At 37.7% G+C, this 15,676-nt stretch overlaps 1 protein-coding gene across 4 annotated transcripts in view; it reads left to right on the top strand.

The window, feature by feature from the left end:
• The window catches only part of LOC101736914 (homeobox protein cut), a 180,833-nt gene that overhangs the window by 14,840 nt on the left and 150,317 nt on the right, over positions 1-15,676 (top strand). For all 4 annotated transcript variants that reach the window (XM_012696913.4, XM_021352547.3, XM_021352549.3 and 1 more), the window contains exon 2: positions 5,522-5,809. In XM_012696913.4, the coding sequence (XP_012552367.2) occupies positions 5,687-5,809 (123 nt within the window). In that variant the 5' untranslated portion in view covers positions 5,522-5,686. The remainder of the gene's footprint in view (positions 1-5,521; positions 5,810-15,676) is intronic.

Raw genomic sequence — 15,676 nt, forward strand, 5'->3', positions numbered from 1 at the left:
GTCGAGAGTAAATACTTCCAAACCAAAAATAATTTCAAAGTTGGTTAAAAATATTGAAAGAAGTATATTGAAAGCACAAATAAAAAAAGAAAACATTTAAAGAAACATATTTGACCTGATAAAAACATTTTGGGGGCGTAGTCTCGCATTAACTTTAATAATTATACAATATTGGATGCTCGGATAGCTATATAAATGTTTTTGTTGGTATTTCATTCGTTCGTATCAAACGTTAAAATAATCCTTTTGATTATTTCACATATGTCTACAAATAAGAGAGAACAAAACCCTTCTATCATTGACTGCACGAAAAAACGTAAATGGCGCGGTTCGACAAAAGGGCACTTAGCAGTCGTTCGGAAACCGTCGCCGTTCGTAAAACAAAGTACACTGAACGTCAATCAAAGAATATGCAATCATTCTGTAATCGAGTTTCAGAACGAGTGCAGCTCAAAGGGCGCGGAGGACGAAGCTTCGAAAATCGAATTTTAGAAAAAAAACTGATTCTTATATGACCATGAAATAGTCAGAATCATGGAATTCTAATTAGATTTCAAATCATTGTTAATAGGTAGGTACTAATAATAGTAAATGGTTATTCTAAACATGTTCCACATTTTTTTTAAACACATTCATATTCGTATAAGCAGCATTGTGTTGTGAGCTTGTATGTAAGAACCTTCTGGCATATTTTAATACCAAAACCTTAACATTATGACTCAAGATCGATGGTGACATTCATAATATAGTACTAAGGATTTAGATAATCACCTAACACTCACTCAGTACGGCCGTGAACTCGCCTGCCTATCTAAAGCAGTCAGAATCGTGGTAACAGGATTCTTATACAAGTAACTAAAAGTTAACGTAGGTAATCCGTCTATAACTATTCACAAATTTATATTAAAGTTTGTTTTACTCAGTGAAACTATATTTAGATTTGGGAAACATAAGAAAAAATCGTAAAAATGAAATATTATGAAAATATAAACATTTCATGGTGACCCTACAAATATCTGACAAAGTACGGTGTCGATAACTCGCAAACAAGAGCCACAAGAACGCAATGAAAAAAACATGACGTTCGAAATGCGAATTTGAATTTATGAATTTCGAATGTTTGCTTTTATAAAACTGACAGTTCTGTTTGTGGGTATCTATGCATAGGTCACGATCGTTAAGATACGGGTTCGACACTGGATGAGTATGTCTAATCTATCCTAATATTACACGAAACAACTTATCGTCATGGCCACTGATTTCATAGCCCGTCAACCAAAGTTATTCTCTTCCTCAAAAAGCTTGCATGTGAATAATTAGGTTAGAAAGTAAAAAGAACTATCAAACTAAAGGCATCGATTGTTCGAGAAACTAAAACTAACTTTTTTGTGTCACGAAAGCTTCTATCGATGCACGATAGATTTTTACTATTTCGCGGCTAAATTGGGATTCGGGAAGTTCTTGCCAAGTGATTATCGTCTTTAATCTAACCCCGTAAAGATCGACTTGAATGTTTCTGAATTCACCATTTTGTTGACAGAGTTTTGATTCCCGATCACGAAAAAAATGTTTAGCCATTTTTGCTCTTATTGAAACAAGATAGGGATTATTAATTTGAATTTTGAAGGGAATATCATTCAGAATATAGTATTATATTGATCAGAGATTTTGTTGCTTATGTGTGTTCATTAAAGACTATATTTGTTCGATTCGTTGCCCACTTATTTTATATTGTTTGATGTATTTTACGCGCGAGCCAACTTATGGATTCTAAAGCTTCACTATACAAAAAGGAAAAGATATTTTTTGCCAAAATAATACTGTTTATAAAAGATAATTTAAATTTAAATTTTTCAATCTTAAATACATAAATTTCAAAAATATTTAATTTGACGACAAAATGATGAGAATAACAATGCAAATCAACTTTATTTTCGTCTTTCAGTATCTACCGTGAAGCAGTAATGCGTTTCGGTTTGAAATGTGGGGCAGCCGTTGTGACTATACTGAGACCTTAGAACTGATATCTCAAGGTGTGTGGCGCATTTACGTTGCAGATGTCTATGGGCTCCAGTGACCACTTAACAGCATGTGGGCTGTGAGCTCGTCCACACGTCTAAGCAATAAAAAAAAAAATTTTTTTTTAACTCGTATTCTAAAATCTACGCATATCTTCGCTCGTGTAGTGCGACAACTTCCTAACGCTAAAGACGAACCGAGTCACATTTTATAGCGAGCGATAAAAATGTTCGCGGTCGTGTCGCTTGCGTCTCAGTGGAGCGAGCACCTGTCAGACTATTTTGTAACTTATAAAATGTCTTCGAATGTATGAATACAATCGTAAATCATTTTTGATGGTACCGACTTTAAAAAAAAAAAGAGGATTCCCTAGTAACATTAACATTATTTTTGGTCAATACGTGATCTTAGAGCATAAGTCCAGTCAGTGTCTTAGCTAGCTTATAATATTAGTGTCGTGTCGAAAACTCCGATATATTTTTACGAAAATAGCTAAAATAATGCGACGCCATTAATAAAAACCAGTACGAGCGAACCGATTTACAATTCAAATGTACATTTTAATAAAATAAGATTTATTTTATTCGATAATATAGAAAAATAAAGTTGTTGAATTTAGTCTCTCGGCGAACTGTCGCGGCGCACGCTATGATCGCTATCGATATTCGTCATGTCATAAAACTTTCTTCCTTGTTCCTTTATAAATAAGAATCAAAATTAAAGAGTAATGTGAATTAAAAGAATCGGCGGTATCGCGAAGTACTTCGGTATTTGAATTTTGAACATGGAATCGAAACAAGCAGTTGTATGCTGTAGCTACAAATGTTCGCATTTTGAATTCGAATTTCAAAATATGTAGTTTAAGATGGCAATTTTTTCGCTAAATATTTTTGCCGCCAAAAAAAAGTGTTCCTATTTGAAAGAAATAAAGGCTATTGCAATACTATGAAGATTTCCACTCCACGGTCCACAGGCTCTACTAACTCGGACCGGGTAGACAGTGAGCTCATCTGTCTCCCTATATAACTAAAAAACATTAGTTTAATTATTTAATATTTAATTAATATTTAGTTTTCAATTAAAATGTTATCTATAATGAAGTCGATCGTTATATTAACCTGTTTCGAAGCGCATAAAGTAATGTTATAAGTAGCGGTGTCAATACGATAACAATGTTTTAAGGCCTCGGAGGGCCGGCGCGGCCTTATCTACCGCATCTAGCCTCCCCGCTAATGAATATTAACTAATATCAAACTGTTCAAATTAATGAGTTACAATGACTCATTCCCTAAGAAATATTGTGGGTTTTATTTACGTATTTTTTATTTTTGTAGTCGATACTTGTATTTATATCTTGGACCGGAGGCCGGTCGGGCATGGATCCCCTGGTCTTATGTTCCGCATTAAAAACTACTAAAATCAGAATTGTTTACTGCGTTAAAGGTAATGTAAACATACCACCAAAAACAGACAAGTACTTGAACACACACCCATACACACGACGAATACCGAATATATATTATGTATTTGACAAATTGACTGTCGTAGGATTAAAATGTGCCGCCATCTTATAGCTGCTACAATTTTAAATTAATTATATCTGCTTAACGTGATGCTCGTGGCTAAATTCTTCGATAAACGAACGTTACCGTGCTGTAAAATGTAATTTGCGAGGTAGTGGTCGAGGCCTGCACCGATCGGTATCAACATCCTACTTACAGCAAGCCGTACTGTGTTCCGTGAAAATGAGCTCTATTGCAACCGGATTGTGACTGCCCTAGGTTCCCGTGTCCACTTAACACTGAGCGGGCTGTCTGCTCAATCAACCGTAAAAAGATGAGTTTTAGGCGTGCTCTATAAGCCTGATTGCATTCGCGATCAGCGTACATATATAATATACATTTTTACGATAAGGCTAAACTTGTAACAAATTCCAACAAACAGTTATCAGTTTCCTTTAATTCGGATAAAATATTTCAAAAAAAATCTAAAACCCAATAGTGGCGGGCATCAAGCAGAGTTGAACTAATTAACCGAATCGATTTTAACAATCGACTAATCGATTCGGGGCGGTCGCGTTCGTGCCGGCGCGTAATCCTGTTTGCATATCGGTGGCACGAAAGTCCCGCACTTATCATGCTTTATTGATTGACACGCCAGTAATTCACTGTTTCAACCCTCACAATCCACCTTACAGACTCGTGGTCTAATTCATAAACTTTAATCAGCTACGAAATCGAATACATTAAAAGGATCATATCATCGTTGAAACATTGTACAGAGTTAGATAGGTAAGTGCAAAAAAACACATTTGAAGAAACTTTAAAGATGTACAGAGTCGACGAAACCTCAATGTTCACTAAATAATAAATTTATGTAATTGCTTTGGGAATTTCCACGACGTTAACTTTTGTAAACAACAATCACACAAACATATTGCATTTCTTATTGATCACTGATGACTCACATTCTTAAACTACAAAAAATTGTAAAAAAAATAAGTAATCAAAAAAAATGTTTGTTGATTTTTTTGTTATTGCCCTTAAAGGCAGATGAGCATACACCTGATGGTGAGTGGTTACCGTCGCCCATGGACTTCAGCAGTGCCAGGGGAAGAGCCAAGCCGCTGCCTACCGCTATGTATTTATAAAGTATGTTTTATTCCCTAACTATGCGCTAATAGTCTAAGAGACTATTCCAACTACGCCCGGACGGGTAGGTGAGCTCACGGGCTCATCCTGATAGAATTTGCTAACACTAGCCCTAGCAAGAGCAGTGCTTCGCAGAATCTACCACCGGATCGGAATCGCGACTCACTGAGAAGATCCAGCGAGAAACTCAGTGGGCTAAATGGTACAATCCATTGAGATGCATCAAAACATAGTAAAAAGTAAGCAGTTTTGTGTACAAGCTGATGATGACAGACCATTCCCGCTGTAAGCTCATAACTTAGAGCGGAAAATAAAATTTACAAGCCGCGGTTTACGGCTCTTTGTTCAAGGTGGCGATAAGTTAGTTTTTAAGTTGAATTTCAATTGCATTTATTTAACTAACGTATTTAAATATGGGAACTGTACTGTTGGAACATTCTAGATTGAAATATTTATTACATTAATACATGGGTTTATTTATTATTGTAGTAAAATTGCATGCAAATATATACCTCATTATAATGAAAAAGCAATGTGCTATATCACTTAAAATGACGTAGACCCATGATATGTTTGAAAAACAGCCTTTTTGGATCCAGCATAAACGTTTTGTAACAAAAGTTTCATAGAAAAGCGTTTAATGTACTTTCTTAAGACGTTGATGACGCAGCCATAACGACTACTGTTACACACGAACCTGTCAATTTTATATTTCCGAACGTATCGCGCCGAACATCAGAACTGTATCCAAATTAGTTTCGACACGAAGACCGACCGACTGCCCGATTGTCTGCCTACGAAAACACAATCGAAAAACGTTCCCCTTTCATCAATGCCTTTTTCTTTTACAGGCGAAAACGGCACGCGAACTCGCCTAATAAAAGAACATTCGACTCAAGGAAAATCGATTCTCGAATTGATTGCTGCTGTAAAGAAATGCTTGTGAATGAGGTCGGCGAGTGCGTGCGGTCGCGCTGGTGACGGCGGCGGCATGAGCCGGGCGTGAGGCCAGCCGGATGCACCCCACGGGCGCGGCCAGCCTCCCCGCCGCACCCGAGGCGGAGGTGCAAGCTATGCACTCGATGGACTGGCTCTTCAAGAAAGAGAGGATTTATCTACTCGCGCAGTTCTGGCAACAGGTGGGCCCAAAGTTTAAAGCTTCGACTGCTCGCTGAGTTTCTCGCCGGATCTTCTCAGCGGGCCGTGATTCCGATCCGGTAGTAGATTTATTCGCGAAGCAGCTGCTCTTGAGTTGTTAGGTCTCCTTCGGAGGCGCTCGGGCAGCTGTTAGCAAATCCCACCCCTCTTGACTGAGCCTTTGCTCGCCCACCGGTCCTGGTGAAACTGGAAAGGCCTCCGGGCCACTAGTAATCCTTCAATCGTAAAAAAAGAAGCTTCGACTCTATAAATACTTCCGTTCACACGATTCAGAGATGTTGTTATATTTAAGTTCTCAAACAAAACGATACCAAAGAGCGGTATCAAAGTGAACCACAAACAAAAACCAGCATTTACCACAGTTATTTTTATTGCCGAATACGGACAGAAAAGCGTGCAGCTCAATTGATGTTAAGTGGCTGCCAGAGCTTTATACCTCTAGACGTAACTGCCGATATCATCAGCCCCAACTATCTATTGTACTCCGCAACCGCGTTTCATACCCTTGAACCGGACCACGCGACTGCTTTGTGGCAGTAACTGGTAAGATAGTAGTAACCGCCGTGCGGGCACACAATACATCCCATCACCGTTAATAACGCACATTCAGACATATATACTTCGTAAAACCCATAAAGATAGTGAACACGTCCTTACGGATCCATCGAATCCAATAACCCTTGCATTAGACGCTTTTAGCTCTAACGCTAGGACAGGCTTAGGGACCCCAGAGAAGCAGCTACTTTTGAGTTGTTAGGTCTCTTTTGGAGGCGCTCGGGTGGCTGTTAGCAAATCCCACCCCTCCTGGCTGAACCCTTGCTCGCGCACCTGTACTGGTGAAACTGGAAAAGCCTACGGACCACCAGTAATCCCTCAATCATAAAAAAAGATAGTCAATAAACTTAATTGACTATTTAAAGTAAAACCAACTGTAGGAGTATACGATGAGCTGCAGCTTAGTTTTATTATGACGAAGAGTAAATGAATCCAATCAGTAATCACAAGTACACATCAATAATTCTGCAGAGACACTCCGCTACACGTAGGGCGTACGCTGGCGGAGTTCGCGCCGGGCCAAGGTAGGTCGTCGGATAATCGACGCTGTTATGCTAAACTATTAATTGATTTCATTGTGCGTGTCCCGTTATCTTTACTGCGACTTGTGGCTCGATTTAGGGTCACCGGAGCGTGCTCGTGTATTTATCTATCAGTAACTAGCTGACCCGGTAGACTTTGTAGTGCCTTAATCGATAAAGAAAATACCTAAACTTTTCTATAAAATAAGTTAAAACGAGCAAAAGGAATCCGTCCGACGGGGGACACATCAGAGGAAAAACTAAATTGTTATTTATATTTATTTCCAAGCATTTTCATATTTATCTACCTTTTAAACCTTCTCTGGACTTCCACAAGTAATTCAAGACCAAAATTAGCCAAATCGGTCCAGCCGTTCTCGAGTTTTAGCGAGACTAACGAACAGCAACTCATTTTTATATACATCTATCAGTAATTTCATTACAATCCGACGATCTCGGAATATATAGAAGAAGTACAGCAGGTAGGCAGCGGCTTGGCTCTGCCCCTAGCATTGCTGGAGTCCATGGGCGACGGTAAGCACTCATCATCAGGTAGCCGTATGCTCGTCTGTCTACAAGGGCAATAAAAAAAAACATTAAGTGCAATAGTGAACTGGCCACTCAAATGATGAGAGTAAATAAATTTTTGGATTTAGTCAAAGACACATGAAGTGACTGATCGTGAGCACTCCATGTAATGTTATTCTTGAGCGTACAGCGTCCTGTTTGTTTTTACTAATTAAAAAGATTTTTTTCTGACTCATTCAACTACATTTGAATGGCATTAAAAAAGAAGCACTTAAAATAGACATTTCCTCAACGATTCCGCAACATCCTGTGACCTTCCACACACGTACAGATACGCATCTCACACAGAACAATAGTATTGGCTTTGATCACCAGATATTAATATGGAAATAACTTCAAACAATGTTCAACTGATAATTGTTCACGATTAGAATTGAGAAACAAAAACACATGTTTGCTACGATGTTGTTAATTCAATTAGTCGATTTCTTAATCGGTTCCACAGATAGTCCCATTAAAATCGACTATTCACGACACGTTCATGACTAACGCTAAGATCATCCAAAATTATTTTAATGCTTCCAACCTCCACGTGAGACAACCGTTACAAATCTGTGGATAATAACCGCCAATCTTTGACATTTGACACCCGTCAGTGTCAATGCAGTGACACGACGCCAATTATAGGCATTAGCGCACGACTAATATCTGATAATCGCATCGTGAATATATGTGAAGCACGTACAGATTAGCTTTCAATATGGCGTCTGCGAGATCTTGGAAAGTGTATTTATTGGTTGAGTATAAATATTTATGTGAAAATGAAGGGAAGATCTAATGCGCACTTACATTGTCGTATTGACGTAATTGATGCGATATTGAATGAATTTATCATAATCATATAAGCTATTTACGATATCGGATTTGAATGCGCGTGATACGTGCTAGTACAGCGTTTTATTAGCGCAGTAATAAAGTCACAATTAAAGATTCACTAACTACCTTGAGACATAAACACTTATTGCCTTCGAAAAATTTTATTACGTTTTTTGAAAAAGTTCTACGTAAACTTAATCAAATTATTGTAACCATTCTCAACTTTATGCTCTAAGATGTATGGACACCAAGAAGCACAAACGTAACCTACACGATCCAAGAGCTCGTCTGTCAAACCGCGCTTATAAAAGTAGCGAAGAGCGAGCGGGCCCGCGCACCCTAAAGAGTTCCGTACTCGAGATAAACAGTCTTTGGTAAAAGTAAAGCTAACAAAAAATGCATCAACCTGAAATCACGGTAGGCAGCGTCTTGGCTCTGCCCCTGGCATTGCTGAAGTCCATGGACGACGGTAACCACTCACCATCAGGTGGGCCGTATGCTCGTCTGCCTACAAGGACAATAAAAAAAAACCTCACTGTCTCAATAACGACAACGAATAATCTACATTTTTTCCTTTATTGATGCACAAAACAAATTACAACCATAGAAATTATAAGTTTAAATATTAAAATTTAATATAACAATCTGGATTGCAATTAAATTAAATGGGTTCTCTAGTTACACTACAGAGGGGAAACTAAAGTGAACTATAATATGGTCTATCTATAGCCTTAAATCGAATGAACTACTTCAATAACCAGCCGTTATAAAACCCACACCCTTAGAACAAGGCACATAGCGCACAAGACCCACCGATAAGAATACAAACTATTATACTATCTATCTTATAACGCGAATAATTTTTATTTTAGTTCATTTCTCTGGTAGATATTAAGCGCTACCTGCCTAATTGTGTTACAAATGCGTATAACAAACATCAGCTGTGCACGGATGAGATTTACGTGAGCGGAACCCAAAAAAGACATCTCGCACGAGTGGAGCCCGTTGCAAAATAAAGGCACTCCGAACACAATCGATTGAAATAGCCACGTTTTATGTAAATCATTCGAATGATTTTTAATCAATGTTTTAATGTTCTGAAGTATTATTCACAATGGTATCTCGGCGCATTGAATGGCCGCGGTATCGTTTCTACACATCGGGCGCTCGGTTCCTTGAACGCGTATGAATATTTATTTAGCATTGCCGTTTAGTTTGTGTTGTTTGTAATTTGTATTTGAATGCTCTTTAACATTCGTATTAGTTAAAAGAGCTGTTAGAAATTTTAACCGTCTTATCTCTTACTAGTAATAGTGAATACTACGAGTCGATAATACATTTTACATTACATTGCTGGTTCTCGCGCCAATGGAACTTTAGAACATGGCCAAACCTGGGCTTCAACTTAAAACAATGTCAACTAGAGGTCCCGCAGTAGTCGAAATTCGACTATTATGAATTGGAATTGTAAGTTTGTACACTGTTATGATTGTATTTTATACTTCTATAATCACAAGTTTTGCCAAGACTACACTATAAAAAATATTAACAAAGGCTAACAATATTTAATCTATTCTCAATTTGACCACAGACGTTAAGAACAAAAGTTTGACAATAAATAGTATGCATGCGTGTGTGCGTCAAATACATGGTATGTAGTGTGTGTAATGCTTTGTTTCTTGATTTAAGCATTATTTAAAAAAAAAATTAGCATTGTGCACTTCTTCTTTATATCCTCCATAAGTGTGGAAAGTTTCATACTCCTCCGTCCACGCAATTTTCATAAAAAGGGATACAAACAAAGTTTTTGCTTCACGTATTAATATATAGATATAAACCAAATCACATTTCCTCGTTTTGCATGTCGTTTGACTGCATTCAAGTTATCGACGAAAATATAGGTACATTCGCGGATTCGGTTTCATGGTCCTGATAAGATCTAAGTTTTAGTATTTTATTGCAAGAATAGTTGTAATGCAGCAGTAAAGTCTAGGAACTTCGAGGACATCGGTGACGTTGGTACCAGATGGCTTAAGTTGAGGTCGAGGGTGTAATTTATTGGTGCCTCAGTGTTCACTGGATATAAACCGGTTTTAAATTCGGTAGTATCCGCTTATATATTTCTTTGTCGATAAATGTGCATAGGACTGATCTGGTCCACGTCATTAATGGAAAACAGCAAGAGAGTGCCGGTATTGTAATGTGCTGGTGATCTTGTCATATTATCATCTCAAATCTCAGGAGAAAGCCCACATTACGGTATACTTAACACCTGCCTTCGACCGGGTACGTAAGGACATGCTGCAAGTGTGCATATGTTAACTTGTGTAATTCAGTAATAGTTCTATTTAATTCAATAATTTCTATAAACAAAATTATATTAACCATGATCTTATTAACCGTGAAGCCTCGACGAATCGCGAAGAGTTAGGCGATTATGTGTACCCAGCATTAACAATCGATTAACGATTCGACTATGCGGTTATTAAGCGCGTCCTAATTCCGATCATTATCCAATACCGAAAATGGAAAAACATTTCAAAATTCGGCAAAAGTCGATATTTAAAAATGGAACCATGTATTGGCGAAGGTAAGTTAGGAACACCGCCATGCAATAACGCAGCGTCGGTCGTTTTCAATAAGGCAACAATAAAACCGGCGCGATTCCAACAATCGGAGCCTCAACATTTTTATTGTTCTTAATTATTAGTTTTATAAAACATTAAACGTTGTTATTTTGTTCTCTTTAATATGCCTTCAAACGATGCTTAATGCTATATTTATGAGTATTGGATTTTTATTAGACGCGATGCCACCGTGCTGCTCGCTTCTGTCCTCTAGCCGATCCGGCCCGAGTTAAATGACCGACAGATTGAAGTCTCTGAACCAAGAGCGGTCTCCGGTGGTAGGTTCTACGAAGCACTGCTCTTGCTAGGACCAGTGTTAGCAACACTCCCGGTTTGAGCCCCGTGAGCTCACCTACACGTCAAGGAGAAAAGAGGAAAAGCATAGGAAAAAAGAGCATTGTGTTTGTACACACACAAGTCGCGCATACTCCTCGCCGAGAGAACTATGGAAACGTACAAACATACTAGTGATCTAGAATATAACTAAAATAAACGAGATATTTATTGGCATAGCTGCGTAACGATAAAGTGGCAAGATCTGTGGGTCGGGTCTGTATTTAACTAATAAATCAGGGGATTTTGCAAATTACAGTTACGTCCGACCGCCATTATTCAACTTCTGATTGATAACAATATTAAGTATCGTTGCTTAACTTAACCTTATACACATTTCGCCATGCATTTAATGTAACTCTAGAGCAAGGGCTACAAACCAGCGAAACATACAAATTTTAATAGTTAATATCGAATCTGGAGTCGTATGTCTGAACTAAATATGTCTCTATACAAAAATGTTAGTGCAGGAGCGATGCAATTTTTTTTTTTAAATATAAAGGAAAGCCGAAACGCAAAGGATGTAAGTAATTACATTTTTGTATTTCGAATTTTCAAAACGATCGATTCTCGAATAACTTCGATATTTTAAAGGGCGGATTCCGAACGTTAATTAAGGTTGACCGGGACGCGTCACCTCAAACATTCGGATCGCGACGTCGTAATTAATCGACTCGATTCATTCGATCGTATCGGTTCGAATCTCTAAAAGAGCATTTCCCTACGGAGGTTTAGCGGAATGCAATCGGTTCTCACAGCCTTGACGTCCCAAATATGTGTCCCATTTTGGGCAAAAAAGTCGCGTGCTTTCCCATGCCTATGCCACGGCACTGTGACGTCGACAAGGTCGGAGATCGTTGACATTCTCAATTATAAATACTTTTTGCCGAATTGTACAGGATACTAACTATAGCCTGTTGAACTCATTGGACCATAATTTGAAAAGATACCAAGTTACTTACCTTTCGCATTCAATGTAAATATAAAAATTTGATAATTTAATAATTTGGAGAAAATTTCGCCCGGCATCAAAAAAGTTTAACCTGTATTTAAAAATCGATTGCGACTCCAAAAAAAAAAACGAATTGTCAATGACAAATGATTCGAACGTCTTGCGGTTCAAATTACGAATTCAAATCTTCGAATTTCGAACAAAAACCGTCATTAACCGTCCGTTGTTCTTTTTTCATCTGTCGATGATTTTTGGGACTAATCTCGTGTTTTTTTTGTGGTTAATCGATTCATCGTGCTCACTAATTCGATTCTCGCCCCTCCCCCAGCAGCCGATAAGTGGGCGTGACTATTGGTAATAACCTTCGATCATTACCACTGGATCGATAAGTCGAAGATCGATAATCCACCATTACACGTCACCTGCTACGAGGAAATGAACACCGACCATTGCTCCCACACGTCCATCTCGTTAATTCACTGCAGATAGTTAGGTATTTACATTGTAAATATCGTGGATTTACTTGTGCAAGCTTGTTTAATCGTGAGTCAGCGCGAGTTTAACAAATCGAATTTAAAAATGGCGACCAAAAAACCGCGAAACGACATCAATATACAGAAACAATTTTTTACAAAAAAAAAAGAAAAGAACGATCGATTGTGGTCACGACCGCTCACGAATCGTTCCGAAGATTCGTAACATCAAGCGCTGATGGTTTTTTAATGATATTTTTCACGAGAATGATCATTGATGGTTATTAGACATAGGTGAACGCTAGTCATGAATGTTAAGTTGCTTGAAGGCACTCTGTAGTGAAACAAGCGATTGTCGATCTTAACGCAATTGATTAAGCAACTGAAATCCAACAAAACATTCGTGTGCTATGTATATCCAATAGCATAGATAATGTGGGAATATTTTTATATAATCAAGATGTCTTTTATTTGTGTCACTAATGTTTCCATTTTAACAAAACAACAATATGCTATGCACCTCCGGCTCATCGTGTTACAGTACGGTGAACATGATCAGATGAAAGAGTAATGAGATGTGCTGTCACATCTACAGGCTAATTACAGTCTAGGACGGTGGCTCTCAAAGTGGCCAGCAACGACCCCAGGGGACCAGCTCCAAGAATGGACAGCGACTGTCCTACTATTTCGTACCCACAGTAAACAGTTTAAAAGGGAAATGATGATTGGCTCGTTCTCTTTATCACTGGCCATCGTGCTTAATGATGGTTCAAACGTGGTCGGTGACGGAGGCAATTGAGATGTGTCTTTAGGAACAGCTTCAGCATATCCTTCCTCACATGGCCGTTAATGACAGCGACCAAGGAATAAATATGAAAAAAGCAGAACTACCTCACGACATATTGCGAGTGAATTCGTTAGCACATTCCGGGCCAGTGCGAGCCGGTTCTAGTGCCTTGACAACTGTCAATAGCAACGTTTGTCAAAACAAGATATTAAACTATATTGTTGTTAAATGTATGAACTGATCGTTGGTGGCCACTTAAAATGTCAAATGACAATAAAACACCGCGGTGTTATTCACTAATGTTGTTATTATAGCATATATGTATATTGATGATCATTATCATTTGAGATATGGGATCGAGGTTTGGATTTTTACGATTTTTACTAAAACATTAAACCAATTTGTAAAGAATAAAAAAGGTAATAAAGCTATGAATTTGAACGGTAACTAGTTAATGCCTATTTCGGATAGTTTGACTCAGTTTGGAGAGAGCAGTCGTTGGACTTTTCCAAAATCTTCATGCCCGGGTGCGGGCTCCCATAACCACTTAACGCCACGCGGTCTGTAATGCACACAATTATTACACGCGAGTGTCTATTCCTATATGCATACATTTGCATAAACATGAATAAATAAACAAAACGCGCTATTTTTGTTGAACTCAAATAAAACAAAACCGAAGCGAGTGAACAGGAGTCACCGGTCATTATTCAACATTGACGCGTCGTAACAGCCGTTCGGATATCGAAAAATTCGAATATAGAATGTCGTTGTCGAGTTCGAAAACAATTTCAAAACGTTCTAGAATCGAAAACAGCGATTAGTTTGAAATGTCGTTCGAAATTTAAAAATATATGTCGTTCGAAATTTAAAAATATATGTGGACCGTTCGGATTTTAAATTTAAATCTTTTTAGAATGCGTTCTATTTCACTCTACGCGCTTTTACGATGTTTGCCGGTTTGATGGCTTTACGTAACTGCTGCATGCCAGATCGGCATAGTTAGATTTATTTGATTCTCTTATAAATTGGAGCTCGCAGGCGCGGTTTCATCTTTGACGAAAATTAATTAAAGATTTACCTCATCATCTTTTTTCAATTAGAAAACATATTAGTTAAACAAGTTACAGTATGTTAGACAAACATTTAACGGTGCTCTTTATAAGTCTTTTAAACTTATAATAGCACCCCCAAGCACTACAAAGCAAACTCATACAGGGCCTGCTTCTAAAATTCAAATTATTACTATAGTTAATTAGTAAATGCTTATCTTGAATTAGTATATTTTAAACTCTCATATAAAAATACTTATACGTCATGCTCTAATTGAAAACGAAAATTTTCACATATCTGTTTACTAAAGGTAACAAAACAGAATATTAGTAATCAAAATAAATTTTAATAATTTTAAATTAAAAATAGTGTAAGAAAAAATGATTTTATTGTAAAATAGCGTGGGGTGCTTTTCAGGATATTATAAAATATTTATAACTACTGATACCATGCACGCTTTTTTTCAATAAAATCATTTTTTATTACACTATTCTTAATTCAAACCTATTAAAATTTATTTTCTATTTTTTTTGTTGGATTTTCTATAAAAGCGTATTTTGTTAGTTTTTTTAAACTATAATTTATTTTTCAATTTTTGTAGTTGAATGTCAATTTTTTTTTCAATTTTTTTTTTGATGTTGAATTGTCATCGGTCCTTAATATGTATACCAAATTTCGAGTTAATCCGACGCTTTGAAGGGAGTCAAAGTCATGTTCAAAGATTCCGTTACAAACATACATACGTCTGAACCTAATAAAAGCGTATTAAAAATGAAGAAACACGACCGTGATCTCTGCAGACTGCACACTGTTGGCTGTGACGTACAGTGATCGAACCGACACCGGACTGACAGCGAGACAGAACTAACACTCGTACAAGTAATACGATGTTCGAATCCTTTGACAGTCTACAAACTCGGGATTAGTAACATAAGCGCGTCTCCGAGAAACTATCGCCGTTCTATTTGAAGACTAATTAGGAACGTTCGTGCTATTGTTAATGCACGTAACGATAGTCGACTATCCTTGGAGAGGGTGGGTCCACAACTAGGCACGAACCACTCTTTAATATTTATATCAAAGCGCTTTTGGTTGGGCTGACCTTAAAGCGCCCACTGAGTTTCTCGCCGGATCTTCTCAGTG

The sequence above is a fragment of the Bombyx mori genome, chromosome 16, assembly GCF_030269925.1.
Source record: "Bombyx mori chromosome 16, ASM3026992v2".
NCBI lineage: Eukaryota > Metazoa > Arthropoda > Insecta > Lepidoptera > Bombycidae > Bombyx > Bombyx mori.